The sequence below is a fragment of the Varanus komodoensis genome, unplaced genomic scaffold, assembly GCF_004798865.1.
Source record: "Varanus komodoensis strain SLA01 unplaced genomic scaffold, ASM479886v1 scaffold18_1, whole genome shotgun sequence".
In the NCBI taxonomy this organism is placed as follows: domain Eukaryota; kingdom Metazoa; phylum Chordata; class Lepidosauria; order Squamata; family Varanidae; genus Varanus; species Varanus komodoensis.
Window position 1 is genome coordinate 5097700 of NW_025335548.1, and position 26162 is coordinate 5123861.

The 26162-nt window shown below is 43.9% G+C and overlaps 1 protein-coding gene across 2 annotated transcripts in view; it reads left to right on the forward strand.

Moving 5' to 3' along the window:
- The first annotated feature begins 1272 nt into the window (after positions 1 to 1272).
- The window catches only part of HIBCH (3-hydroxyisobutyryl-CoA hydrolase), a 59326-nt gene continuing 34436 nt past the window's right edge, over positions 1273 to 26162 (forward strand). Inside the window, exons 1-6 of one of the 2 annotated variants that reach the window (XM_044427037.1) lie at positions 1273 to 1425; positions 3676 to 3718; positions 4674 to 4814; positions 8956 to 9040; positions 10295 to 10375; positions 12239 to 12291. In XM_044427037.1, coding sequence (XP_044282972.1) covers positions 1382 to 1425; positions 3676 to 3718; positions 4674 to 4814; positions 8956 to 9040; positions 10295 to 10375; positions 12239 to 12291 — 447 coding nt within the window. In that variant the 5' untranslated portion in view covers positions 1273 to 1381. Of the gene's footprint in view, positions 1426 to 1547; positions 2077 to 3675; positions 3719 to 4673; positions 4815 to 8955; positions 9041 to 10294; positions 10376 to 12238; positions 12292 to 26162 lie in introns of those variants that run through there. The other variant, XM_044427038.1, reaches the window with a different exon arrangement.

Sequence of the window (26162 nt, forward strand, 5' to 3'; positions counted from 1 at the left end):
AGCACATGTGGGCTCATCCATGGGTTCAGGTGCGACAGCGATGTTAAGGGGCCCCGTACCTTTATTGCAGCAAGCACCATGGACAGCGGGGCTGGGGGGTGGGGAGAAGGTTCCCCATATACTTGGGGCTCCAGCTCTTGCGGACCTTTTCCGAGGCACTCCGTCGCTCCATCTTGAGGCCAAGCTTTGTGCTGCATTTCATCAAGAGGCACCGAGTTAAGTCTGCACACGCCTTCTGTTTGCCCATAGTCGGACAGCGGGGCGGCATGCAGGAAGGAGGCTGCAGTTGCCACAGTCGCCACTCAGCGGCGTCAAGGATCATACGGATCGGCAGTCTTGGAAAAGAAGTCAGGTCAGGTCCTCCATCCAGATGGAAAATCGAAGAGATGCGTGGTTTCGCCCCTTTTTCGTGGCGACATGTTCCTCCGGGAAAAAATACAGCAGGTCTTTCCAACCTGTTGCCCTCTTCACCGGTTTTGGACTTCAGCTCCCATGAGCTCCACCCAGGATGGCCAATGGACAGGGATGCTGGGAACTGCAGTGCAAAATGTTTGATCAAGCAAACAAGAGCTGCGAAAGGTGCGAGCTCCAGCTCTTCCTTAACGTAGGACTCAGGTCGTGGGACTGAAACGTCCCACAGACCATTGAGCGACGGATTTAAGCGGGCAAGGGAAGGCAAACGGCGGTCAATTTTTACTGCAAGCGGAGGGGTAATTTGTAGGGAGGTTTAACTGGAAGGTTAGACTAACAGCGGAATACACTCAACCACAGCACTGGACATATCTTTCTCAGACAACATGCGTGGCTATTGTACGAATCTCGACCTGACCCCCAACCTGTAATATTAAGAATGGCCTAGAGTGTAGGGCTATCTCAAGTCACTCTTCTAACCACAGACCTCTAACCCATCTGCAGCTTATATTGGCATAGCTAGTTATTTACTTTCACAATACATAGATCAAAGGTTAACAATACGGTTTCTCCACCCACATACTAAGTACGTATAGGGATTCAGGCCATGAACTTTGCGGCTAACGCTAATTTCTTGAGAGATACAGTGCTTCCCGGCAAAATTATTAATTTTTCAATTTGTTCCTATGAGCAGTTCTCACTTGAACACCGGTCAGTTTAAAAACATGGCTTCTCCAATAAGAACGCGAATACTCCTGGACACAGTCAGATGCATTCCTCTAAATTGCTTATCTCTGTGTTTCTCTCCTCCTCCCCTCTAGGCAACGGACTCTGTGGTCTTCGCTTCAAAGTTTGGCGGCTACGTGCGCTCTGTGTTGCGACGCGGATCGGTGATGTCATCAGTCCGCGCCTCGCTGGGTGGCCCGGCAGCCCGGGCGTCAGCTGTGGGCGTGAGCGTGACGGCGGCGCGATGGGGCTGCTCGTGGCTCCGGGGCTGAGGCAGCGGCTTCCGAGGTAGCTCCCGGCGAGGAGGGCGACGGGGACAGGGCTCTGCCCACCGACGTCATCGCGGGTGGGGATCGAGAGTGACGTAGCTGGCGCAGGCCCTCTCCGTGGGGCTGGCCGGGTTGCCCCTCTTCGCTCCGCTTCCCTCCCCTCAGCTCGGAACAGCTGCTTCCTGGAGAAGCCCCGTTGAGCGCGGGGGGACTTTTTTTGGAGAAGCATGCCTGGGACTGGGCTATTTCAGCGTACATTCCTTATGGCAGGTGGAGGCAACACGGTCCCCTGCAGATGTTCGTAACTACAAGTCCCATCAGCGCAGGCAGGATGGGCAATAGTCACGGCTGATGGGAGTTGTTGTCTGGTGCATCTGCAGGCCACTGGGTTGCCTTACTGCTACTCTAGTGTAATACTTTCATTAGACAAGCTCAAAGCTCATAGCTGTTGTGCTATGTAGACATTGGATATTTTTAATAGTCCATTTAGCCGCTTTGATTTTTGTGCAACTATTTTGTTGTTTTGCCATGCTGGGTGAGATTATATTTAGAAAGGGTGGGTCGATGGTGCCAGCTGCCTGTCATATATGGATTACTGTGAACCCCTTTTCTGTTGACATGCACTTCCAACAGTGAAAAGCTCATCTCTTACTCCTTCATAATCATGACTGTAAGTGCCAAAAAGTGGTTAATGCTGCAATCCTTTGCACGCTTACCTGGGAATGTCCAGTTGAAGACTGTTTAGGATTGCAGTGCATATAATATTAACAGTTTATTACTTCCTAATTGACAAGAGGCCTGAATGTCAAGTACAGCACCTGAATTTTGAGATTCAGAGTTAAGTAGGTTTAAGGTGCACTTCATGTGTGGTTAGGCAGCTTCCAGCATGTTCCAGCCAGTATTGATTGCACTCAGAACATAAAGATTACTTCATGATTTATGCACCACTCTCAACAAACATTAGTGGCGTGTGCGCATGGATAGGTACTTATTCTTCCTGTAGGGACAGTCTTCCCCAAGCTGTGCTTTCTAGATAATTTAGACTTCATGTTAGCCACACTGGCATGGTCAGGAAACCTAGGAGTTGTAGTCCAGAACTTCTGGAGAGGACCAGTCTGGGCAAGGTTGCTGTAGTGTTTGCCCAGTGCTGCTTTCATGTCACAATGTAATTTACATAAAGTCATATGAAGGTGACCCATATCATGTTAAAAGTAGTTTGTTGTCTGCCTTTTAAGGTAGGTGAGGTTCAGGAAGTAGGCAGTCTTCTCAGCAAAGCAGCTAATAAGCACATGCAGTTGTGTTAAAGTGCACACAAAATAGGAGGGGGGATGTGCCCTTGTGTTCTAGAGAAGCTGAACATTTTGTGGAAACTCAGATAAAGTGTATTTCTCCTAAGATTTGCAGGTAACCTGTATTTGCCTGATTCTCTATAAAGTATGTGCCCTGAAAAACTGCTCTTCCAGCAGCAGTACTTCCTAAACATGGACTGGCTCCTCAGTTAGCTTTATGTAATTCTTTTAGACTGTTATAACATTGGCCATTTTGACCTTGAGTGTGGCAAGCTAATTTCAATTGGACTCATTTTTGTAACATCTTGAAGCATTTCTCTGAATTGAACATCAGACGTTTTAGATCCCACTTGCAACCATGTTACCTGCTTACAAGGGAGGTGTTTACTTTGTCTTTGTGATGTATAGTTAATGACATGGATCTAAAGTTACCTTTGGCTGCACTTGACCTGTAGCTATGCATGCACAAGTGTTTACCAGCATTCTCTTGGCACTGTGGCCCCATAAGCTATGTTTTGTGTCTACTGGGAAGCTCCAAAATCCTTCAGAGTGTTTTTGGGATAGATGGGTAGAGGAGCTGCTGCAAAGGGGAAAAGCATACACATACCTCAACCAGTGATTTTGAAAATATAGTTACTTACATGCCAATCTTCTCCAAACTGGTGTCCTCCAGTTGTTTGAGATGATAACTCCCATCAGATCCAGCCAACAGGACCAATAGTTAACGGGGATGAGAGATGTTGTTGAAAACATTGGGAAGTTACCATGTTGGAGAAACCTACTGTATGCTGTTAATGACATCTGCAACTGACATAAATCTGTAATAAAACAAAATGCATAAGAATGAATTTTGTGTATTGAGAACTAGGAAATTTGGAAGTGTCTAGAAACTTGTTTGGCAAAAGTTTATATACAACTTGCTTAAAGCAGTTACATTAGCTTTGTCAGTGAAGTGCTTGACCTTGGTTTTCTTATTTTAGGCTGAAGTCATTCAACAGATTACAGAACATAGTACAACACTTAGTAAGTATATGGGGGTTGGCACGTTCTCCTTTATGTTGAATAGACTAATGTGTGTTTGAAATTAATATAAAGGCGAGGATACTAAGGACTTCATAACTTGTTTTGCAAGTCAGGGTGGATTATGTCCTCACTATCAGCTTTTCATGCCAGAAGCCAAACCGCCTTCGAAGGTGAGAGGAGGTTCAAAAGCAAGCTGAGATAGGATGGCCTATTGTTCAAAGGGAGTGGAAGAGGCAGATTTCTGTGGCTGTGCCTGAACTTCTAGGTGTGCCTAAAGTAACTTGTTAAATCTCAACCCATATTGAGAGGAATGGCTGGCTTGCAGGTTGGTCAAAGACCCTTCAGTCTGCAGAGCAGGATTGCAGAGCATAGGGTAGACAGGTAGAATGTGGGCTCTGGGGTATTTCTAACTTGTGAACTTCTCTTAGAATGCTGACTTTCTTTAAGCTAATTCTTTAAGCTAAATAAATAACGTTCTGTAGTATGCTCTAGTATATTTATAAATGAGTGAGGTGGTGTGCTAGATAGGATGAGAAATTGGAGAATACCCAAGGAAAGGAAGAATAAGGCATTAAGCCAAAAGGATCATGGGTGATGCTGGGTTTGGGGAGATATTTGAAGGGGAGGAGAGGTGGCATTGGTAGGTGGGACTTCTAAGCTGGCGGCACTCAGTACAGACATTGCCATAGGCCGAGTTAGGATCTCCAGTCTCTCTTGCACTGTTTGAGACTTCCAGACTCTTCTGCCTCAAAGTACTTTAGGAGGGCACAAGCCTATACTTGATTTGACAGAAAAAGCATCCTGGGAGTGATAGGGCCTTTTCTGTTCTAAAGTGTGGGATTGTGCCCTGAGTTGTTCGTAAAAGTACACAGCTTTTACCAAATAACGGTGACTCTAGAGAATTGCATAGTGTAGTCATGACCCAAACTGAGTTGATTTCACTTGTTGTATCCAGAGTATGTCAACGGCCATGGATACTTCAGCTGACGTTCTGTTGGAAAAAAGAGGCTGTGCTGGTGTTATAACCATGAACAGGCCAAAAGCACTGAATGCGTTAAATGTTACCATGGTTCAGCAGATGTATCTACAGCTAAAGGTAGGTGGCTTTATTTTAAATGAATCACTATTCCAAGGATGCAATAAGAGAATTGGCAGAGGATATAGGAATGTAGGCTTGTGGTGTGGAGTGATGGCAACACTTCTAGCAAAGAATATATGAGTGAAGACAAATGTGTGAAGTGGACCTTTTGGGAAGCTTTAGTTCTGTCTCAAAAAGGAATGGGTTGATTCTCATGATTAACCAGAAGTAAGATTCAAAACAACACAGGAGGATGAGTGTGTAAAAGCTGCAGCAATCATAAATGGATAGAGTTCTGTATTTTGTTTTCCTGCTAATATTTTGGATGTTATAACTATTTTTGTTAATATTTATTTATTTATTTATTAAAACATTTCTATGCCGCCCCTTGCCAAGGCCTCGGGGCGGCTTACAACATCAAATACAAAATACATTAAAACAATAACAATTAAAATATATACAGTAAAATAAAATAAGCCGCCCTGGCCAAATAAAATTCAATAATATTAACATTTAAAATGCTGCTTAAATAAAAAGGTCTTCGCCTGTCACCGAAAAACAAATAATGACGGCGCCAGGCGGACCTCTCTGGGGAGCGCATTCCATAACTTAGGCGCCACCGCTGAGAAAGCCCTCCTCCGAGTAGCCACCCTCCTAATTTCCTTCACTGAGGGCTCCCGGAGGAGGGCCTCTCCTGCTGATCTCAAGGGGCGGCTGGGCATATATGGACATAAGCGCTCCTTCAGGTAACCAGGACCCAAGCCGTTTAGGGTTTTATAGGTCATCACCAACACCTTGAATTGGGCCCGGACTTCAGTGGGAAGCCAGTGAAGCTGACGGAGAACTGGAGTCATGTGAGCATAACGTCCAGTTCCCGTCAGCAGCCTGGCAGCTCTATTTTGAACCAATTGAAGTATCCGGACCGTCTTCAAGGGCAGCCCCACGTAGAGCACGTTACAGAAGTCAAGACGGGAAGTCACCAGTGCATGAGTCACTGTTGCAAGGCAGTCGTACTCCAGGTAGGGGCGCAGCTGATGGATCAGCCGAAGCTGGAGGAAAGCGCTCCTCGCCGCTGCTGTTACCTGAGCTTCGAGTGAAAGCTCCGGGTCGAGGAGCACTCCCAAGCTGCGGACCTTGTCCCTGGGAGGGAGTGCAACCCTGTTCAGGGCAAGGTTCAATTCACCTTCTCCGAAGCCCGAACCGCCAACCAACAGGACTTCCGTCTTGTCTGGATTGAGCTTCAGTTTATTGGCCCTCATCCAGCCCATTACCTCGGCCAGGCACCGGTTCAGTACAGCCACTGCCTCACCTGGATTGGTGGAAAACGAGAGGTAGAGCTTGATTGAAATATTTGAGTCCCTTTTAGTTTTCATTTACCCACTAAATTATATTCTCTCTCCATCTACTCCATTAGTCATCTCCATTTTGTTATTATTTCTATCATTCTTTGAGTTAAAAGATACATATTGGACTTTGTAATGAATATTAGTCTTAATTATATTCTGGTCAGTGTTTTCCCTTTTTCATTGTATTACTGAATGATCAATGATGGCTTTTAGCTAAAAATGAAAATTCAAATCATGAAAAGCATTGTGTTATACTATGGCAACTATACTGGGCTTTGTTTGTGGAGGGCAGGATTTCATGATGAGTGAGCTTTTTTGCCGTTTTCCTTGAGATTGGCCAAGTTGCTGTCACAACAGCCATATAATGTCTTGGGTGGCTAGTTCCACCAGAGGCAGCAGGTGAAGGCAAGATGTGGCAACATTCGCTTTCATTAGGATTCCTAAGCAATCTTGGGATTTTATTACTGTTCCTGGTTTCTCAGTTATTCAGACTTAGCTCTTAGGTGGAGCTACAGTGCTTGTGACTTTTGGGTTTCACTCAATTTCCAGTGGAGCGCAGAGATAATACTACTTCATATCTGGCTGTTCCTCAGCAAGCATTGCTAGATCTCTTGGGAGAGCTGGAGGAATTAGCAAGACTGCTAGAGCTATTGGGACTCTTCCTCTCTTCCCTTAAGTGCTTCTTATGCCCTGGGAGATAGGATCAGAGGTTTCTGTTCTTCTCCATGACTGTGTTGTTCAAGAAAAGATGCTTTATGAAGCAGAAAGCTTTGGGCTAGCGGGACTAGAGTTGGAGCTAGACTGTGGCCTCAGATGTGGGTTGCTACCATCCTGCTATAAAGTGCTTATAGAAGCAGCAAGTGAGAGAAGACTGGTGAACTCTTCTTCGACCTGTTGAAATCTATCCTATACGCAGTTATTAAAAGTAGAGGAGCCCTGTCTGCTTTTGCATCTGTCCTGCTATCAGTGCCCAACTGGGGGAAGAACTGTTGGGATTGGGGAAGATAAAGAGCCATACTGGGTCAGACCAAAAGTCCATCCAATGCCTCGTGCTTTTCACATGACATCCAACCAGCTCAGTGTGAGGAGCCCACAAGGAGGACCTGGGTGGAATCACATGCTCCCACTCAGCGAGTGTCAGGCAGCAGCTGATACTGGAGATAATGTGTAGCCATCAGGACCAGTAGCCACTGCAAAGCTTATCCTCTGTGAATTTGTCTGAGTCCCTTTAAAAACCATCCAAGGTGGTGGTCATTACAACTCCTCTGCGTAGCAGATTCCACAGTGTAACCATGTGTGGTATGAAGCAATATTTACTTTTCTCTCCTGAATTCTGTTTCACGTTTTCTCCACAGCCTGCATATGTCTGTACACCTCTATCGTGTCTCCTCCTTTCTTCTTTTTTTAAGCTAAACCAGATGTTGTAACATGGGGGAGTTGGTCCAACCCCTGGATAATTTTACTTGCCCTCTTCTGCACTTTTCCCAACTCTGCAGTATCTTTTTTGAAGCATGGTAACCAGACCAGCACATAGTATTCCAAGTATGGTCACATCACAAATTTGTAAAAAGCTCATATGATAATATGATATTGGCAGGGTTTTTTTTTTTCCTTTTCCTTTTAAATTATACCCAGCATGGAATTTGCCATCTTGTCAGCATACATATGGTTGCAACACTTTCCTTGACACTTGTCAGTTTACACTTGCTAACAGCGAATCGCAGTTGCCTTTTTTATGCCTGTTCCCTCCAAGTTGAGGCAGGTTTTTCTGGAGCTTTTTTCCATTCTTTTTTGTTTAAGCCGCCTTACACATTACCTTGTTGTCACCAGCAACCTATGTCATTTCAGTGCTTGTTCCAAACTCCTAATCAATTGTGAACAAGTGAAAAAGCACCAGTTCCAAAGCAGATCTTTGTGGGACCCCACTGCTCACTTTTCTGTATTGTGAGCATTGATCATTTATTCTGTTTGCTTTATGTTGCTGGTGTAAAAGTATTAGGCATAGGAATTGTTCATTGCCCTCTCCCACCTGCTGCTTCTGTGCCCCTTTTGTTTCCTGATTTGTCTTTGAAAACACAGGGATGCAGCCATCTTGTCTAGTTTTGCCTCTAATCACTTACTAGAATGTGTGAATATCCGAAAGACGTACAGAATTGCTGACTGTGTTTCTCCCACCATTTCAATTATGCTACACCTTTATGTGAGGAATTCTCATAATAAGTAATGCATCAGCAAAGTGTCTTATTAAAACATTGAGAAATTCGTGCACAACTTTATTTGCCTACAGTTATTTAAAATTCGATCTGTCTTTCTAGCATTTTACCTGTTAACAGCTATGTCAGGCTGTGGAATGCCAAGAAGCAAATGTATTTCTAGTCTGTACAGGCTGCGCTGATGAGCTTATGACTTGCCTAAACACCCTTCAGGAGCAAAGCAAAAATAAATAAATAAAAATAGATGTTCCTTGTTGTGTTTCCTGAAGTAGAATATATACACCTACGAACTTGCAAGTCCATCTCATGCAGGTATGATGACAGATTTATCTCTGTGGAAGTTCTGCCTATAATAAGCCAGTTAGTCTGTAAGGCTGCAGTCGGATACCCACTTTCTGAGGAGTAAGCCCCATTGACCTTGGTTGGATTTGTGTCTGAGGTTACATCTGTCATATTGCAGTTACAGTGCTCTAAGTTTGTATTCTTCCTAGGTGATCCAGCTGGGCTCTTCATTTTCTAACGTGTTTGGGTACTTTGAAAGAGAAGCAGCAGCATATTTTACTGATCTTATGGCATAACCTTTTTCCTTGTTATTTTCAGAAATGGGAACAGGATCCCAACACTTCTCTAATAATAATAAAGGGAGCTGGAGACAAAGCTTTCTGTGCAGGTGGTGATATCAGAGGTGAGAATCTGAGCTTGCTCACAAAGTTAACAGTTCAAAAATTTATTTTTGGTGTTTGAGGGAAAGCAGTACCATGCTTCATCCAACTATAGCTTTTGAGCCAATGCAACCCTGGGGCCTGCACACCTTGTAATTTGGAGGATACCCTGCAGAAGAGCTGAAATGGACTTTCCCTTCTGCCTCGTCCTAATTTGGGGGGGGGGTCCCCCCTCTTCCGACCCATGCATCACAGCTTATCCATTCAGCAGCTCTTGTGAGAGGTTTTTCAAGAGGGGTTGCTGGGGAAACGCCAAGAACAAGAAAAGTCGTGTTCATGCCCTTGCATGGGACCTTGTTTGGACCCAGTCTCTTGCATTTTACTTGTCAGATTTTTGCATTTAGTTTCTGCTTTTCCTTCTGTGCTGATGATCACCCTTCCCTGTATAACCTTGAGAATACCAGGGAGGCGAATTGGGTGAGATAGTCTGACTGGCCCAGGGTCACTCCATGAGCTTCACGGCTGATCTGAACTGGGTCTCCCCAGCTGAACACTCTGCACTTCCTGGGGCCCTGGGCACATTAGGCAATTTGAGAAACTGTTCTTCAAATAGCTGCTATGGAAGGTGTGACAAAACATAAATAACCTGCCAAAAAAGGCAGTGTACGGGCAACTTCTTGGAACCTGTGGTTTTCATCATAGGCAGAAATCTATTTCACAGCAATCCCAGGTGAATGTGGGGGAATTGTGCATTGGCAGACTCCAAGAAATATGTCCAGGGATACACTAGTGCCCACAGGTGTCATGTTGCTTACCCCTGCTAACCACCACAGTGGCATCCCTTCGTTCTCTTGTTCCTAAGTAAATTCAATTAGTTCCACTAAATTGTTTGTTTGTTTGTTTGTTTAAAACATTTCTATGCCACCCCATTCACCGAAGCCTCGGGGCGGCTCACAACATAAAATTAAAATATAATACATTTTATAGTATTATAGTATTACAAGTAATACTATACTTATAGTTGTAAGTAAACATGATCCTCTGTGCAGTGTTTATTATTATTATTATTATTATTATTATTATTATTATTATTATTATTATTATAACATTTCTATGCCGCCCCTTGCCGAAACCCCGGGGCGGCTTACAACATGATAAAATACATTGACTGTTGCAGTGTATATACTGTAATGTTTCTCATGAAAGCTTATTGCAGAGTAAGCTTTTTGTTTAGCTAATCTTCTGTTAGCTAATCTGACCTTTATTTTGTGTTCTAGTTATCATGGAAGCAGGAAAAAGGGGAGACAGATTGGTTCATGATTTCTTCCGAGAAGAGTACATCTTGGACAATGCCATTGGTGTGTATACTCCTCCGAGGGTTGTTGTCGTGAGGATAAGAGTGAGAGGAGGAAGGGAGTTATGGAAGCCTCCTTGAGAGAAAAAAGGCAGGATATAAATATAATAAATACATAAATGCCAACGCAGTTAAGTGCAGTACATAGAAGTCCTCCTTAAAAAGCGTGTGTGAAAGCCTGGATTTTCATCCAAGCTGTTAAGATGCCGAGGGCGAGCTGGGCCATTCCAGCAGCTTTGCCTGGGGGCCACCTTCACAAAGGCAGTACTTCCAGCAGCAGTACTGAGGAGGCGAGAGAAGGCAGAGGGCTGTTCCCTGCATTCCCCTCGTCTTTCCTCCCCAGCCCTTCTCCATGCATTGTGGCTTTTTAGATTGCAAGCCCGTGGGCAGGGATGCGTCTATCAGTTACCCACTCCAAGAGCCTTTCTGGCTGAGGAAGATAAAAATACTTTAAATAAATCAACAGCAACTCACTGTATTAAATCCTGGTAAGAGTTGGACATCTCTTTGAAAAAAAGAGAAGCTGAAGACTCTCTCTTAAAGCCATAGCTTCAGCTCAGCACTCAGGGCTCCCTCTGAGAATTTCAGATATTCATGAAATATGCCACTTCTCATGCATTCCACATCCAGACATGAAACCTGCTGCAATTGGAAGGGAATGGGGAGTCATTACTATATGAGTCTAAGGAGCTATCCTATGCATTATAAGACAGAAACACCTCCTTGGCTGTGGTATGCTGGGAGCTGTAAACTTTGTTCTGCCTAAGCTTGTGTGGGGCTGCCCCTTTTGTTTTATTTCAGGAAGCCCTGGCAGAGCAGAAAAAAGGCAAAATGTCTAGAAAAAGAGCTTTCTCATTTGTGTTAGTTCACACATTGTGCTATAGGGTGCACTCTGAGGATGTCTTAAGGGTGCAGCCAAAGCATAAAGCTGTGGATGCTACAAACATCTGTTTGCGAACAAGTGTATCAGACACGTTAGGGAATGATGATTGGCTGCTGTCCCTGTCAGGTGTGTACTGATTGGCTGCCTTGAGATCTGTGACATGGCGTTTTGTAGTTACGCTGCATAGCAACATAAAAAGGAGAGCTAAATCAGAACAGGTGGAAGAAGTATTACAACCAATAAGTAAACACTGCTTGATTTCGCAGTTGGGTTTCCTTTCTTAAATTATTTTAATCTCACTGGTTTGCACCGCACTGATACTGCTTTATGATGATCAATGAAGCCAGAACCAGTCTTGTGCAAATGGCCATGCTGGCTGGGCATGATGGGACTTACAGTCCAACACATCTGCTGCTCACCAGGCTGTCAAAGGCTGATCAGGCATGTTACGGTTCCCTGCATTCAGAATGCCTTTCACAGGGGAGCTTTTCTGGCACCTGTTTTCATGTTCTTTTGGCACCTGATGATAGCTTTTATTTACCAAGGGCCACCAGTATGGGATTTAAGCAAGTTTTCATCTGACTTTAGTGGCACTGCTAGTTATTGCTCTGATCCGGTATTACTGTTGTGCTGTGTCTTTCTTGATCCTACTTTGTTTTGAACAATTGAAGAAAGTTTATTAAAACAAAGGATGACATAGCATTAAAAATACAGAAAATACTCAGTTTTGCGGTGCCTCAACAACTGGAAGACTTATTTTGGTATACGGTATGTTCTGGTCAGTCTCGAAGGTGCTGGAATTCCTATGCTTGTCTTTGCTGTGGCCAACTAGCATGGCCATTTGCTCAGGAACTCGAAATTATTATCATTTGGTCATGCCTTTGGACATTTAAGTCACATCATAAGGATTTCAATGATCTTTCCTTACAGAAGTGTGCACTGTGTTACGCTAAACATAGATATGTGTTGTATTGTTTGTGACAGGTACCTGCCAGAAACCGTTCGTGGCACTTATTCATGGTATTACCATGGGAGGCGTAAGTAGAGAAATTTTCTAAGATTAACTGCTTGGCTTAGGTTGTGTTTTGAATCCACTTTAACACTGTGAATGAAATTGTAGCATTTTCAAAGGGATGGATTTCAAATAAATGGATACTTCTAGCACTTGTGAAATGTTCACCAATGTTCTGTCTTCTGGAGGATGTTTTTGAGCTGATAATGTCCACAGCATTTTACACCCATGAGTTGAAGTGAGGGTACTGTTTGGCTGAGATGAGCCTCTGCCACACAGGGTAAAGGGGCAGAGGGAAGTTTTTGGGTAAAGAAGAATTAGATGCTTGGCCAGGGTTAGAGAAACTAAGGCCAACCACCTAGAGCATGGGTCCGCAAACTATGGCCTGTGGGCTGGATCCGGCCAGCCTCAGAGCTTTTGGACTCACTCGGAGAAAACAATCTCTGAGCGAGTCCAAAAGCTCTGGGCCAGCGCAGGTGTACTCAAGTGGGGAGATGGCCGTGATCGCGGGTGCACTTGTGCAGGGAAGACGGGCACCCCACCTCATCTTGGGCTTCTGCTGCAGCCCAAGTGAGCAGAGTAAACATTTTTAAAATTTTAATTAATTTTAATTAATTTTTAAATTAAATTAAATTTTAATTTTTAAATTAAATTTATTTTTAATTTTTAATGTGCAGTGTGCATAGGAATTCATATTTTTTCACACTATAGTCCGGCCCCACAACAGTCTGAGGGACAGTGAACTGGCCCCCTTTTTAAAAAATTTGAGGACCCCTGACCTAGAGAAAGGGTGGACAATGTACAGCCTGCAGGATCTATTGCATTTTCCACTGTCTCCTAGTGCCCTTCCAAAGTAAAAAAAGAGGGAGCCATTTTGGCTAATGGGGTGGTATATAAATCTAATAAACACACAAAATCTCTCCTCTAAAGGCATCCATGGTCATTATTGAGTTCCCAAACTGCCACATTTGGCTTGTTACAAGCTATATTAGGCCGCTTTCTCAGTCCATAGCCACTACAGGGTACGAAAAATGCCAGATTTAGATTGGAAACCAGCTAAATTTAGCCTCTGAAGTGCTAAGGAGCAGTTTACCATCAAATTTTGACAGCAAATGGGTGATTTCAGGGTTTGAAGGCACCCCAACTTATGCTGGAGTCTGGGCTGCAAAAACAGCCCCTGGACCTCTGGGAGTCGCTCACCGCTGCACTAAAGGAAGAAGGGCTGCAGCAGACAGTGTACTGAAAAGCCAAAACCTGAGCAAAATGTGGGTAGGAAAATTGTAGAAGCAGGGAAGCCCTAAAGCATCCTTGAAGGCCAAAGGCCAGGAGGTAGCCAGTAGCCAGGTTTAAACATGGCAGGTCTCAAGTACCTTTAGAAAGGAACGGAAGTGCTTCCACATACTACTTGTCCCTTTGCTGCAATGCTTGGGATGAAATACCCATACCCAGTAATATTCTGTTTCCCTAGCAAGATAGAAATCAGGAGACCCGTGCAGGAAAACCACCTGTCTTAAGATCTATTTCCACCTGCCACCCTAGTATTATTATTACAATCTCCCCTCTTCAGCGCAAGCAGTCTGTGCTCCCACAGTGAAGAAACTGTTGTATTTCCTTTCCAGTATGGCTTACCACTTGATCTGTGTTGTGAGAAAGAAAGAGCCGGAACAAGAGAAACTAAAGGATGTGCTTTCATCCTGCCGTGATTGAGGAAGGCATGCCAATCATCTCACTGATACTTCAGTTTCTGAAATTGTCTTCAAATTGGGGCTGGCTTTTGGGTCAGCGATAGTTGTTCCATTGGAGGCTTCTCTGAATTTGGGTGCAAAAGCCCCAAGAAAGCAGTGACTCTGGAGGGAGTGAGATGAATTGATGAATTTCACTGACTGACTGGAGGCAACCAGCAAATCCAATATGGAGAATGGGAGGCTAGGCAGAATTAAGACCTGGGTTGCTTTGGCCACAGGTTCTCTGTATGGGTCATGGAAGCATAACATCAAGCTTGTGGCATCAATTGCCTCTTCCTCATGGCTGCTTCTGTGGCAGCCACTCTGTCCTTTGAGAGACAGAAGTGTTGCTTTGGTGAGACACTTTTTTCTCTTCTCTTTCTGGCCTCTTGTAGTATTTCAGAATCACTGTACATCTTTTGTTGGGTAGGGGAATGATCCATTGTTAGTACCAGTTGGAAAGATTTTGACACACACAGTGTATGATTTTGGGCTGCTATGCCCATATGTGTTTATTACTCAATGCTTGCACATCCTTTGGTGACTTTCATGTGTGAATGCACCTTTATAAACAAACTGTACTGAGAGCACTTTTTTATCCTCTCTCACACAAGGCTTGTGAGCCATCAAGTGTGAAATACTCAGATAAAGTCTGATCTGGTCCTTGTTTTGGGGGATGTTTGTCTGCTAAAAGAATACGTTTCATAACTTTTGGACAAGGCAAAATAATTGAGCATGCCTGTACAAGTTATGCAGTATATTTATTTCAGAACTGTAAGCCTGCAGCTCATAGCTTCTGTAACATGAATGTCTTTCCCAAACACATCTGTGCAGATGTTCCTTGACCTGAAATTAGGATGGGCCTTTAAATATAGATGTTTGCAGTAGGTGATGTACAGCTAATGTATAAAGTACATCATGGAATATTAGATGATTGAACCTTCTTTTTTCCTTGTTTATCAGTCCTGTGGATGTTTCCTTGCTTAACCATCTGTCTTCAAATGACTTGTGCCAGAATGGAAATGAGGCAGAAAGAGGCAAACATCTGTCAAGATAAAATGCTGTGAGGTAGGCCAGGGTGGAAAGCAGACCATTTCCCCTGAATTCAGTCAGGTGGAGCTTCATGAACCTTGTACTTATTTCTTAGGCTATCATTTTAGAATAATTCACATAAGTGGAGTAAACTGAAGTGGTGGAATATGATCTTTAATGGGAACCCAGTGAATGTTTACAAAGTTGTTTATATCTCGTTTGTGACTGGACTTCTGCAGAGTCATTAGCAATATTGCTTATGCTATTATTTTGTAAGCAAAGAGCAGGCTGTTTAGGCAACCGAGAGTGGTTTGTTGGTCTTCAAGACCTGTTCTTCAAAACATGTCTGTGCTGCTATTCAGACATGAAAATGGTTCCACCCCGCCAAATGATATCACTGAGGGCTATATTAAATGTTAATCTCTCTTTATCTTCCAGTAGTTTGTAAATCCACTTAAAAAAGCAGAATGAAGCTCAACATAAACAGCAGATGAGTCCTGTCAGAGATATAAAACAGCATAAATATATTAACAGTATGCATAGTATTTTTAGTGCTATGCAGTACATGCTGCCTTAAAGAGGAACATTCAAAAGATTCTGCTGATTGAATCAGAGTGTAACAGGGTTGTGGTTTCTACATTTGTGGCCAGCCTCCCCTGGAAAGAATGTGTGGTCTTAAAAGCCAGCAACTGCACTTGCATCTCCGAGGACAATGAAGGAGGGAGAGGGTTCTGGTCTAAAAGGTCCTGAGGCTATTTCAGTATCCAGCATGGACAGCCATTTTGCACTTCCCCCTCTCTTTTTTTGGATAGAGAGAACTTATGGATGATATGTCATCCCACAAAAGAGAGAGAGAGACAGAGAGAGAAGAGGTCATGGGAGTAAATCTCACTTCAGTGAGACTGGTCTCCAAGCAAATATGATTGAGATTTTCAGGGAGGTAGCCACAGGTCTTCTGCAGCAAAAGTACAAAGAGTTCTTGGTAGGACATGATTCAAGAGCCAAGTCAGCATCATCACATGCATGTGATATTTTATTCAATTGGGAGATGTCTATAAACATGAGAGTGAAAGTAGGTGCAGGGGTGAACTTTTAACCAGGTTCAGATGGTAAGAAAATGCAAAAACTAGGCTTTGACAATGCACGGAAACTTAAATCTGTGCAAGAAAAGCACAGGACAGCTCGCTACAGCAGTCATTTCCCATCACACAGTCATTTCCCAGCTAAAATCACTGGAACATGTCACCTGTGGAGGTTTCTGTGCAGGTTGCCTTTATTGACTATGTGCCTTGTACCTGTTGTTGCATCTGATATTTCAGTGTGTGCAAGGCCAGCTTCAAGATCAGGACTTGGTTTTGACAGGAAGCCTGTGCTTGCATAACAAGCACCAGGACAAGTGAGTGGCGAGGTAAGACCTCTCTTGCTGGGTATTCTGATCACACGGTGGTCAACCAGATGCCTTTGTGGGAAGCCCACAAGCAGGACGTGGTCGCATTAACACCCGCTTGCTCGTGTTCTTAGCAACCAGAACTGAAAAGCAAGTCCTGGTTAGCCATCATGGCTAGTAGCCATTGCTAACCTTATCCTTGATTTTATAAGCAGCTTACAAAAACCCTTTCAGAGAAATTACATTTAAAAAGTAGTTTCAGGGACAGAAATGATGCTGCTTTCATGTGCCAGGATTGCTTACACAGAATACCCTTCCCTTCCCTTGCATTTCCCCCAGCCGATATCCTTTGGCATTACTGTTTGGCCACCATTTTCACTGAGGAAGGGGATGAGTATGAGCTGCTGGAATTGATACAGCCCTTGATGGAGTCCAGTCTTCCTTTGCTCATGGCTGGCACTTGCTAGGTGATAGATCCATTCTTGTTCTGCTGAATAAGGCAGGAATATAGTCAGTACATCTTCCATTGCTGTTCTGTTCCTTGTATCTCCAGTTTCCTTTAGGCCAGGTTTGTATTCACCTGGGCTGGGCAACTTGTAAGACTCCAGATGTTTTGGCCTACAACCCACCTCTGCCCTTAGCCAACATAGCCATTGACAAGGCTTAATAGGAGTTGTGGGCCAAAACATCCAGGTGGCACATAGTTTCACCCCTGCTGTGATGGCTGCCAGTGCCTCTCCAGGGTTTGATCCTGGAAACTTCTTTGCCTCTACCTGAAAACTTGAGCAGCAACATTGCAGTTCACTTTGTACTGAGATAAAACAACTTGAATTAACATAGGTATGAATCTTTTTATCTCAAGGTCTTCAATATGGGCATAAGAATTTGTTTTAGGGTCAGACTATTTTGTCCATCCAACTCGGTATTGTCCACGTTGACTGGCAGCCAGTGCTTCAAGGTTTCTGGCAGATGCTTTTCCAATCAATTGCAGGGCTGGTGGCAGAAAATAGCTTATGGGGAGGATGTTGTTGGACCCCATGGCATTTGAGTTATGGGGTCCCTTAGGCCGCCTCCTTTTATCCCATGCTGTTTAATATCTACAGCAGGATGGGCTACAAGTAAGAAGTGTGTGACACACCCCCCCCCTTGGTTTTTGAGCCCCTCGATTTTGCAAGGAAACAATGTGTGCAAGGAGCACATGCCTCATTTGCAAGTAGAATGGTGCTTCCAGAAACCTCTTTGAGGCCAGTTTGGCATCAGTTTCAGTAGTGTGTGCAGCCCCTGCTTAGTTCCAGCACAGCAGGTCAAACTCCTGATGCTCAGAAATTGCCCTCCCTTGATCTCCATGAAGCTGCTTTATGCAGTTATTTTGGCTGTGATGGTGCTGTCTCTGTCAGGTGAGACTGTGAAGGTGCTGAATGAATGCCTGGTTGCAGTATTGGGACCTGTGAACAGCCCATAAGCTGAACCTGAATCCTGACAAGTCCAAAGGCACTGTGGTTAGAAGGTTCTTGGACCTGGAGAATTGGTCCTCTTATTGTTTCAGATGGCATTAGCCCAGCTTGGAAGTACTCTTTGTCTCAGCTGGGTCACTAGAGACATGTGGCATTGGTGGGATAGAGGGCTTCTCATCCCCTTTGCCTGGTGTGCTAGCTGCTGCTGCTATTGTGCAGGGAATGGTCTGGCTGTAGTGGTCCATACTTTGGTAACCCCCTAGTTTGATTGTTCTAGGACAGGGGTCCTCATACTTTTTAAATAGGGGGCCAGTTGAAAGGCAGTGGCTACACGCGCGAGCTGGGGGGGGGGCGCACGGGCCGGTGAGGTGTCGTCGGGTACACATGGGATGGCGTTGGGCACGTGTGGTGGCGGGTCACTCTCTCGGAGAGATCTCAGTGAGTTCAAAGCCATGTCGCAGCTAGCAAGCCACCGCCTCCAGCCCCGTGCTGCAAGGCAGTGGTGAGTGCGCGTGCGTGGGGGAGGCAGGTGGTGGCGGCAGCTTGCTTCCTCGGGGATGGTTTTGAACTCGCTGGGAGATCTCCCAGCAAGTTCAAACCCATCTCTGAGCGAGCAAGCCACCACCTTCCACATGGGCGACGGCGCAGGCTGGATGAATGGGCATGGTGGGCCGGATCCGTCCCGCGGGCCGTTGTTTGAGGACACATGTTCTAGGACTTTGTAAGTAAGTCCGCTCTTGAAGACAGCCTGGATGCTTCAGCTGGTGCAGAATCTAGGCACTGATACTTGATTGGTATGGCCAGATGTATAACTGTTATGCCAGTCACAAAAGAACTGTGTTGACTACCTGTCTGCTTCCAGGCTTTGTTCAAGGCACAGGTTCTTTCTTTTAAAGCTCTAAATTATCTGCTAGCCAAATACCTGAGGAGTTCCTCTTCTCAGTATCAACCTGCACATGCCTTAGGATCTTCTGCAAGTACCCTGCAGGTAGCTCCTTTATCAGAGTCTGCTGCTTAACAAGGAAGGAGAGGCCCACCTCAGCAGTGGTGCTCAGCTCGTGGAATGCATGCCGCAAAGATGCCCACCTGGGTCCATTTTGCATGTGTGAGGCTGAAATGTTTTCATTGATTCAGGCATTTGAAACTCTTCTGAATTTGAGCGGTTAAGGATTTTATCTGTTTTGTTGTTAATGTTATCATCAGCATAATTTATTACACAACATCCTGAAGTCCCAATGGGATGAAGACCTCTATAGAAATATGTTCAGTACATAAATGAAAGAACTTTGCAATGGAATCTGGGGCTTTGTGCCCCTGACGTGTATCTATTGTCACTGAGCTGTAGCCCTCATAGTTGCTTATCATTGGCTAGATTCAAGCAGCACTATGACACATTCATCTCTTGAGTCATTGAACCATGGGTTGTTGTTGAAATGTGGGTTAATGTGGGTTATTGTATCATCTGAACCCAAGTGTGCAAAGGAGTCATGGTGACCAACCCATAGTTCACAAACCATGGGCTTTCTTCATGGGTTGTTTGAAATTAATAAACCATAATTGGTTAGTACAGCTGGGTTCAAACACCGTATCTCACATTTTGACAGCAGCCCATGGTTTTCTGGAAATGCATGCTCAATGCACACTTAAAACGTGAGTGTGAGTTATTGCGCTGTTTGAACCCAGTCGTAGTGTCAGTGTAGTAGACTAAAATGATCTGTCTGGGCAATCTACTTTTACAGGTTTCTATTTGTGACAGCTGTAGGCTATTGATTGCTAGTGTGGTTAAACTTATAGCTGGTATTAAAAATCCTTTGCTTTAGCCATAATTTTTTTCTCTCCTGTTTCTTTCCTCTCTTCTTCTCTGCAATTGGCATGGGAAAGATTCTGCTCCCTCAGCCATCTTTTCCCTATCTTCAGAATGTGAATAAATGGATTGTGGTAATAGAAAAAATAGAAAAATGATTGCGATGGTTCTGGAGAGCAGCTTTAAAGCACTTTGCAGATGGAAAGTACCTGATAAATATTACAATAAGGACCACTATGACTCCATTCAGAGCAGGGTGACATCTAGTTAGCAAATTCTCCTTGATGTGTTTGTACTAAGTGAATTCAATTCACACTTGCCTGTATCTACTGCTGTGAGGTAAATGTAGTAAGCATTTCTTTTGAAAATGGTGTAGAAATAAATGTAGCTTAGCATCTTTTGATGAGCAATTAGCTTGAATGTTCCTGCCACTATTACCAATCAATAGTGAGAAGTTGTAATGCTAACAATTCAGTTGTCATTCCTACATTTCAGTAAACAGCCACAGTAACAAGTTCGAAATTTTCACAGTCATTAGTTGTTGTTTCTGGCCCTCTGTAGTCTTGGTGATGCACCTGGCCTACATGCAGTTAATACTGGCAGAAGTGAGGATTTAGTGGTCAACATGGAACCTAGATTTTAGCCCTTTGGAATTTTCCTGTGGGCTTTCAAAAGAGGTTGCTGTTTATTGTACCACATCCTGTGCAATTTGGATGTCTTGAGTAACACTGGGACATGTTCCTGTTCCTAGCACCCTGTTGTTAGCCTTAGGAAGCTGCTTTATCCTGGGTCAGAGCATTGGTTCATCTAGCACAGAGTGCTCTCCACTGATTGGCAGTGGCTCTCTAGGGCCTGGAAACTGGGATCTTCTGTTTCCAAGCAGGTCCTCTACCATCATCTACATTTTCAGTGAAATGTGCCTAGGGCAGTCTGATGGCATGTTAAATTATATCCATGCGGTAGAGGTTATGCATTTCATTTTAGCCGATAAAATTTGAAAAGTGTGTGAGATTCAGCCAATGGTGGTGGGGTGTGGAATTTATAATGGGTGGAAAAGGAGCCCTTGGTACTCAGCGACATACCCCTTCTGTTTATTATCTCTTTTAGTACAAGGATGGACAACTCGTGGCCCTCTAGATGTTTGGCCTACTGCTCTCATCGGTCCCAGTCAGCATACTAAATATTGGGGCTCATGGGAGTTGTAGGCAAAAACATCTGGAGGGCCACAGGTTTCCACCCCTGCTTTAACAGGTGCTGTGTGTAGCCCTGGTTTGCTTGCCAGTTAAAATATAAAGTATCCAATAGGTGGGGTTGTAGAGCTTTTTTTATCTTTGGAAGCCGAGTTCTTTCAGTGGCATTCAGCTTGCTCATTTGAATACCATTAGGCTTGTGTAATGACTTCAGAACAACTCGCTCAGTTTATAGAGGAGGAAGAAGGAGGGGGGTTAATTCGCAATGGACTTTAACTTGAAAAGGAGTAGTGTAGATTACAGTGACCTGCTCGTGAGTTAAAGCATACATGGCATGTAATGGTGTTGGCACTGGACACAGGTTGTTTTTTGACTGAAGCACTGTAATGCAGGCACATCTGGAGCTTCTACACACATGATCTTCGACACAGTGAACCTGAATAGGGATGATTTTCTAATCAGGGAAAGCATTTCCCTTTTGCAGAGCCATTTTGCTTCTAATCCAATCTTGTAGTAGCTTGTTGTAATAGGAAACTGTTGGCATGAGCCATCTGCATTGCTCCCCACACCTGGTTAGTTCTGAGAAAACCGTATGGCCACTTAATACTGTTAGGAAATGGCTCTTATGTTAGAGTTGCTGACTTTTTTTTGGTAGCATGCAAGCCAGGCTCATGATACAAGGGGTGTCTGTTAAAGCAGATTCACAGAAGGCTTTTTTTGGCATGTAATAGCACAGCAAACTGTTTTTACACAATGTATGTGTAATGTAGGTGTGGACATTTACATGCCTATTTAAATAAAAACTGGGTAGACTTTTAAATACATTTTTTTGAGATCACACAAATCCAATTTTATGCTTTTTCCCTCCCCCCCCCCCCCGTCCCTTTTTTAATGGAAGGGAAAATAACATATGAAGTTACAAATGTCTTGGTACCTCAAAAGTGGCAGGAAAGCAAGTGTTAAGATCATCAGTACCCTTGCAGTCCAAACTTTGAAGGAGCCGTCCGTGGTGCTGAAAGCCTGCCTCAGCCCAGGTTCACAACCATGGACATCTCCTTGAAAGTTTGGACTACCAGCCAGAGTGGGTACCCTGCCCTGCTGACATTGGAGTGCTCCAGTCCATCCCCCCCACCTCTGGTTACCTCTGTTATGTTCAATAGAGTGCAGTTCAGTTTGTTAGTCCACATCTACTGGGCTAAATAGAATATGCAAAGTAGCATTTTCAAAAATGGAAGAACATAAGCTGAACGTGTGCTAGAAATCCAGGAGCTTCTTTATTTGTGGACCAGTGGATGTTCTATTATGGCCTGTAAAAATAGCAAATACTTGATTAGCTGTGAGTGGGTCAATGGTTGTTAGGCCTTCCCAAATGATTGTGCAGAGCATGCCCTGTCTCATTTTTGCATAAGTGTGAAAGTCTGTGCATTTCTTCTGGAAAACAATGGCACCATCTTCTATGCACATGCAGAGAAGAACTTGATAGCCTTGCTTGGAAGGAACAGACATTGCAGGGAAATGGTATGATGGCTCGTTCCCTTTTCAGAAATCTTGCAAAATCCATATACTGCAGGAAAGAGGGGAGCCTGTGCTGCTAGAAACAATGAAAAAATTAAACGAGAGGTTCCAAGGATGATGAGGGAAACAATAACCTCGATCATATGTGTCACTTTCCCCTTTAAAGCTGGAGGCATCTCTCTGTGCTGGAACTGAAAGCCATAAAAGGAAAAGGAATGTTAACGATGTGGTAGGATACTGCTTTTCACGTGGCAGGCGGTGTTTAGTCTGTGCCTGTGGCACTTGCACAGCCAATGTTCTGGGCAACAATTGCAATAGAAGCAACAAGGGTAATGCTGATTTCTTAGGTTCAAAATGCTGCTGGAAAAATGCAATATCCCCTTTACAGGAGGGGAGATGGCTGGGCCTTGCACTGCAGATATGAGAGCCAGTGTGGCGCAGTGGTTAAGAGTGCGGGGCTGGGGCTCAGGCAGTCTGGGTTCTAGTCCCTGCTCAGCCATGGTGCCAACTGGGTGACTTTGGGCCACTCACAGACTCTCAGCTCAACCTAGCTCATGGGGATAAGATTGAGAGCAGGAGGAAAATGCTGTAAACCCCTTTGAGTTCTCTGTAAGACAAAAGGTAGGCTATAACTCTAATAAATTAATGCAGGCATCACATTTATGTTCCCCAAAAGACATCAGTCATGACCATCCAAAGGAATCATACCAATTCTTTAAAAACAAAAATCACTCTAGCTTTACTCTAGTCCTGCCAAATGCTACCATTTTATTATTTCATGTATCACCAAGGCTGACCTGAAGTATTGACTATCCACCATCTTTGAGACTCTCAGCCCAACCTACCTCATGGGGTGTTGTGCGGATAAGATTAAGAGCAGGAAGAGGAGAATGGTGTGAGCTGTTTTGTGTTCTTTGTAAGAAAAAAGTGGTATATAAATCATATATACATTCATGCATACATCCAAATAAGTAGTGCTACATTGCTATCCTGTTCTTAAGAGAAGGCGAGGGACTACTTCTGCAGTGGTAGTAAGAAGTACCACTGCAGTACTTCCAGGCATCTCCTTGGAGTGGGAAATGTGGGTGTCCTTTTGCTGATCCCAGGAAGAGAGGTGGAAGCTTGGTCTTTAAACCCCGTGAGATCATCCTGATGTATTTAGGGGCTGGGATGCAAGGCTTGAGGGAGGGGCAGAAGCTTGCAGTTTTTGTATTGGTTTGTTCATAGTAAACACTATAGTAAAATGAGTAAATTATTACGGGTGCAGTCCTTTGCCCCCATCTCCTCTGCATATAAGCTTCTGAACTGGGAAGCGTATGTGCATTGTACCCATAGAATGAGATTGCTGCTGCACCTTGCACCATGTATCTTATCTTTTGGGCTGTCTAAATAACACAGCAGAGAGGAAGGAGGCAGGGGTGCTGATAGGAACTGGCACCAGCTCTCTGCCCCTGCCTTCCCTCTTCCTTACTCCCTCCCCAGCAGGCCCGTTTTGGCCTCTGAGACAACATTGTGCTCTAAGAGGGGTGCTCAATACAGTTCTTTCCACACTGGCTCTGGCAGTGGTGGGGAGGTTGACCTTGGAGGTCCAGCACCAAGGTCACAGGCTGGAGCTAGAGCCCCCCAAAATCTTATGGGCCCTGCCAGACAATGTTGGAAGGTCATAGGATTGTACTTTTAGACCCCACCCCCCCCAAATGGCTTGTGCACATCTATATTAAAGTGGCTGTTTTTCCACAGTTAATGAAGTCTTTTCTCAAAGGTTGTTACTGTATTGGTCCATGGGGGTGGAAGGAAATCAAATAAGCAGATTTTTAATTGATTTACAAAGCTGAATGCAACACAGTCTGCTTATTGTAAGTTGTAGCTGCCAAGAAGATTGCAAAGAAGTGAAAAACCATGCCCTGTCTGTAGCTTTTTGATTTCTAGCAAGTTTGCATTGGGAGACAATAGGAGCTGTCAGACTTTTATTTAAAATGTTTACCCTTCTTTGCCCTAATAAAAAATACAAGTTCATTCCTGAAAGGTTTAATCGTGGGAAGTACTTATTAGCCAAATCATTGAGATGTTTTGGAGGAAAAATGTCTTCACTGGGGATGCTTCTCTCTGCAAAGCAAGAAAGAATCAAACCAGAGTTCAGATTATCGCATTTTGGCTCAATAAACCAAGATGCAAACAGGCCTTTTGCTTGCCTGTGCAGCTCTGTTGCAAAAGCTGACAAAGCAGCCCGGTAGTTTCATGTTAACAGTGGCTTTCCAACTGGAAAACTATGGTTAACAGCCCCCCAACAAGCCAGGGTACTAAAATAACTTCAAACCATGGATTAACATCCTGGATGTTTCTATAGTTGCTAACCATAATTTTGCGGCTTGGATAAAAGAAGAAATGGTATTAATAGACAATTACTTTGTATGCCTGGTTGGATGAAGAGAGATTATTTTTGTGTACTTTTAAAAAAATGGATGCCTCAGAAGAGTAGAATTTTGGAGTATTTTAAAGATGTAGTTAAAATTGCCATGTTGCACTTCGGTGTTTATCTGATATACTACATCTTTTTGTTTTGCATGTTGCTTTACGTGACTGCTGATTTGGAAAATCCTTTTGTTAAAGGAGCTTCATTACACTCTGGTATTGATTGTGGCTTTCTTGTACGAGTAGTCCATGAACTGAATTTTAAAGAGTGGCAGCCTTCTGCAGTAGTATTTTTGTGTGCTTGCTACAATGTCTGTAGCTTTCTTAAAGCCCTCACCAGCAGGGCCCCCTGAGCTGATTTTAAGGTTTTCGGAAATCCAGGTAGGACCAGGTGGTTTCTGAGATACTTGGGAGCTAGATGATTGAGAGCTCCATTGGTCAAGTCTGGCATATTTTTGGGTCCAGAAACATACTTTAATGTGATACTTTGCCATTCAGGTTTCTGTGTGGGTGGCCCATTGGCTAGAACAGAGGTACTGCTCCCAGCACTAGTATTAGCTCAGTTATTAGATTTATCTTATATAAAGATATAAACAAAAGCATCCAATACTGCCTGTGCATCAGCAGGTCCCGCCACTGTTGCAACAGGAAGCTGGTGCTTCCTAAAGCAACCAGAAAGGAGCCAAGATGCTTGTTCCAGAATGGGACCGATCAGATCCTGTCTCAGCAGCAGCCAGTCTTTCTAGCACAACACAAACAGCAGGGGCACAGTGGCATGGTTGGACACTGCCCCCTGTAACAGAAAAATATATATCGTTATATCCCAAAAGCGGGCCTTCTCAGGACCTAACTTAGGGCAGTGGTATGGATCCTCCCAGATTTGTTCCAAAGTGACTGGTCCATCAGCTACTTTCTGGGTTGTAGGTTCCCAAGACTTTGCACACTGATAGGAATATTGAGGTCCACCATGAATCATAAAATATATAAAATAGATTAAGTATGCAAAATAGTAACCTGTCATGCTGATGATTCCATGTTGCTGTAAGCAGTAAATACATCACAAAATATTGATGAGCTCATTCTAGGAAAACATGTTCCTGGTTGCTCTGAGGCTCCATTTCCTCTCATTCCAGCACGTCTTAGGGTGTTTTCAAGGGAAAATGTCATGATTTTGTCTGTGGTGTTATTCTTTTAAAACAAAACACTTTTTGAAGGAGGAACAATATACTCTGAATAAGGGGAGAAGATAAATTTCAAATTCTTGTCATTCTGAGGACAACTATTGCAAATAAATGAACAAAAATGTATCTTTCCAAGTTTAAACAAGAATCTTTTTAATGTGTTAGGGTATACAGAAAAATAGTGTTGGACATTGCCA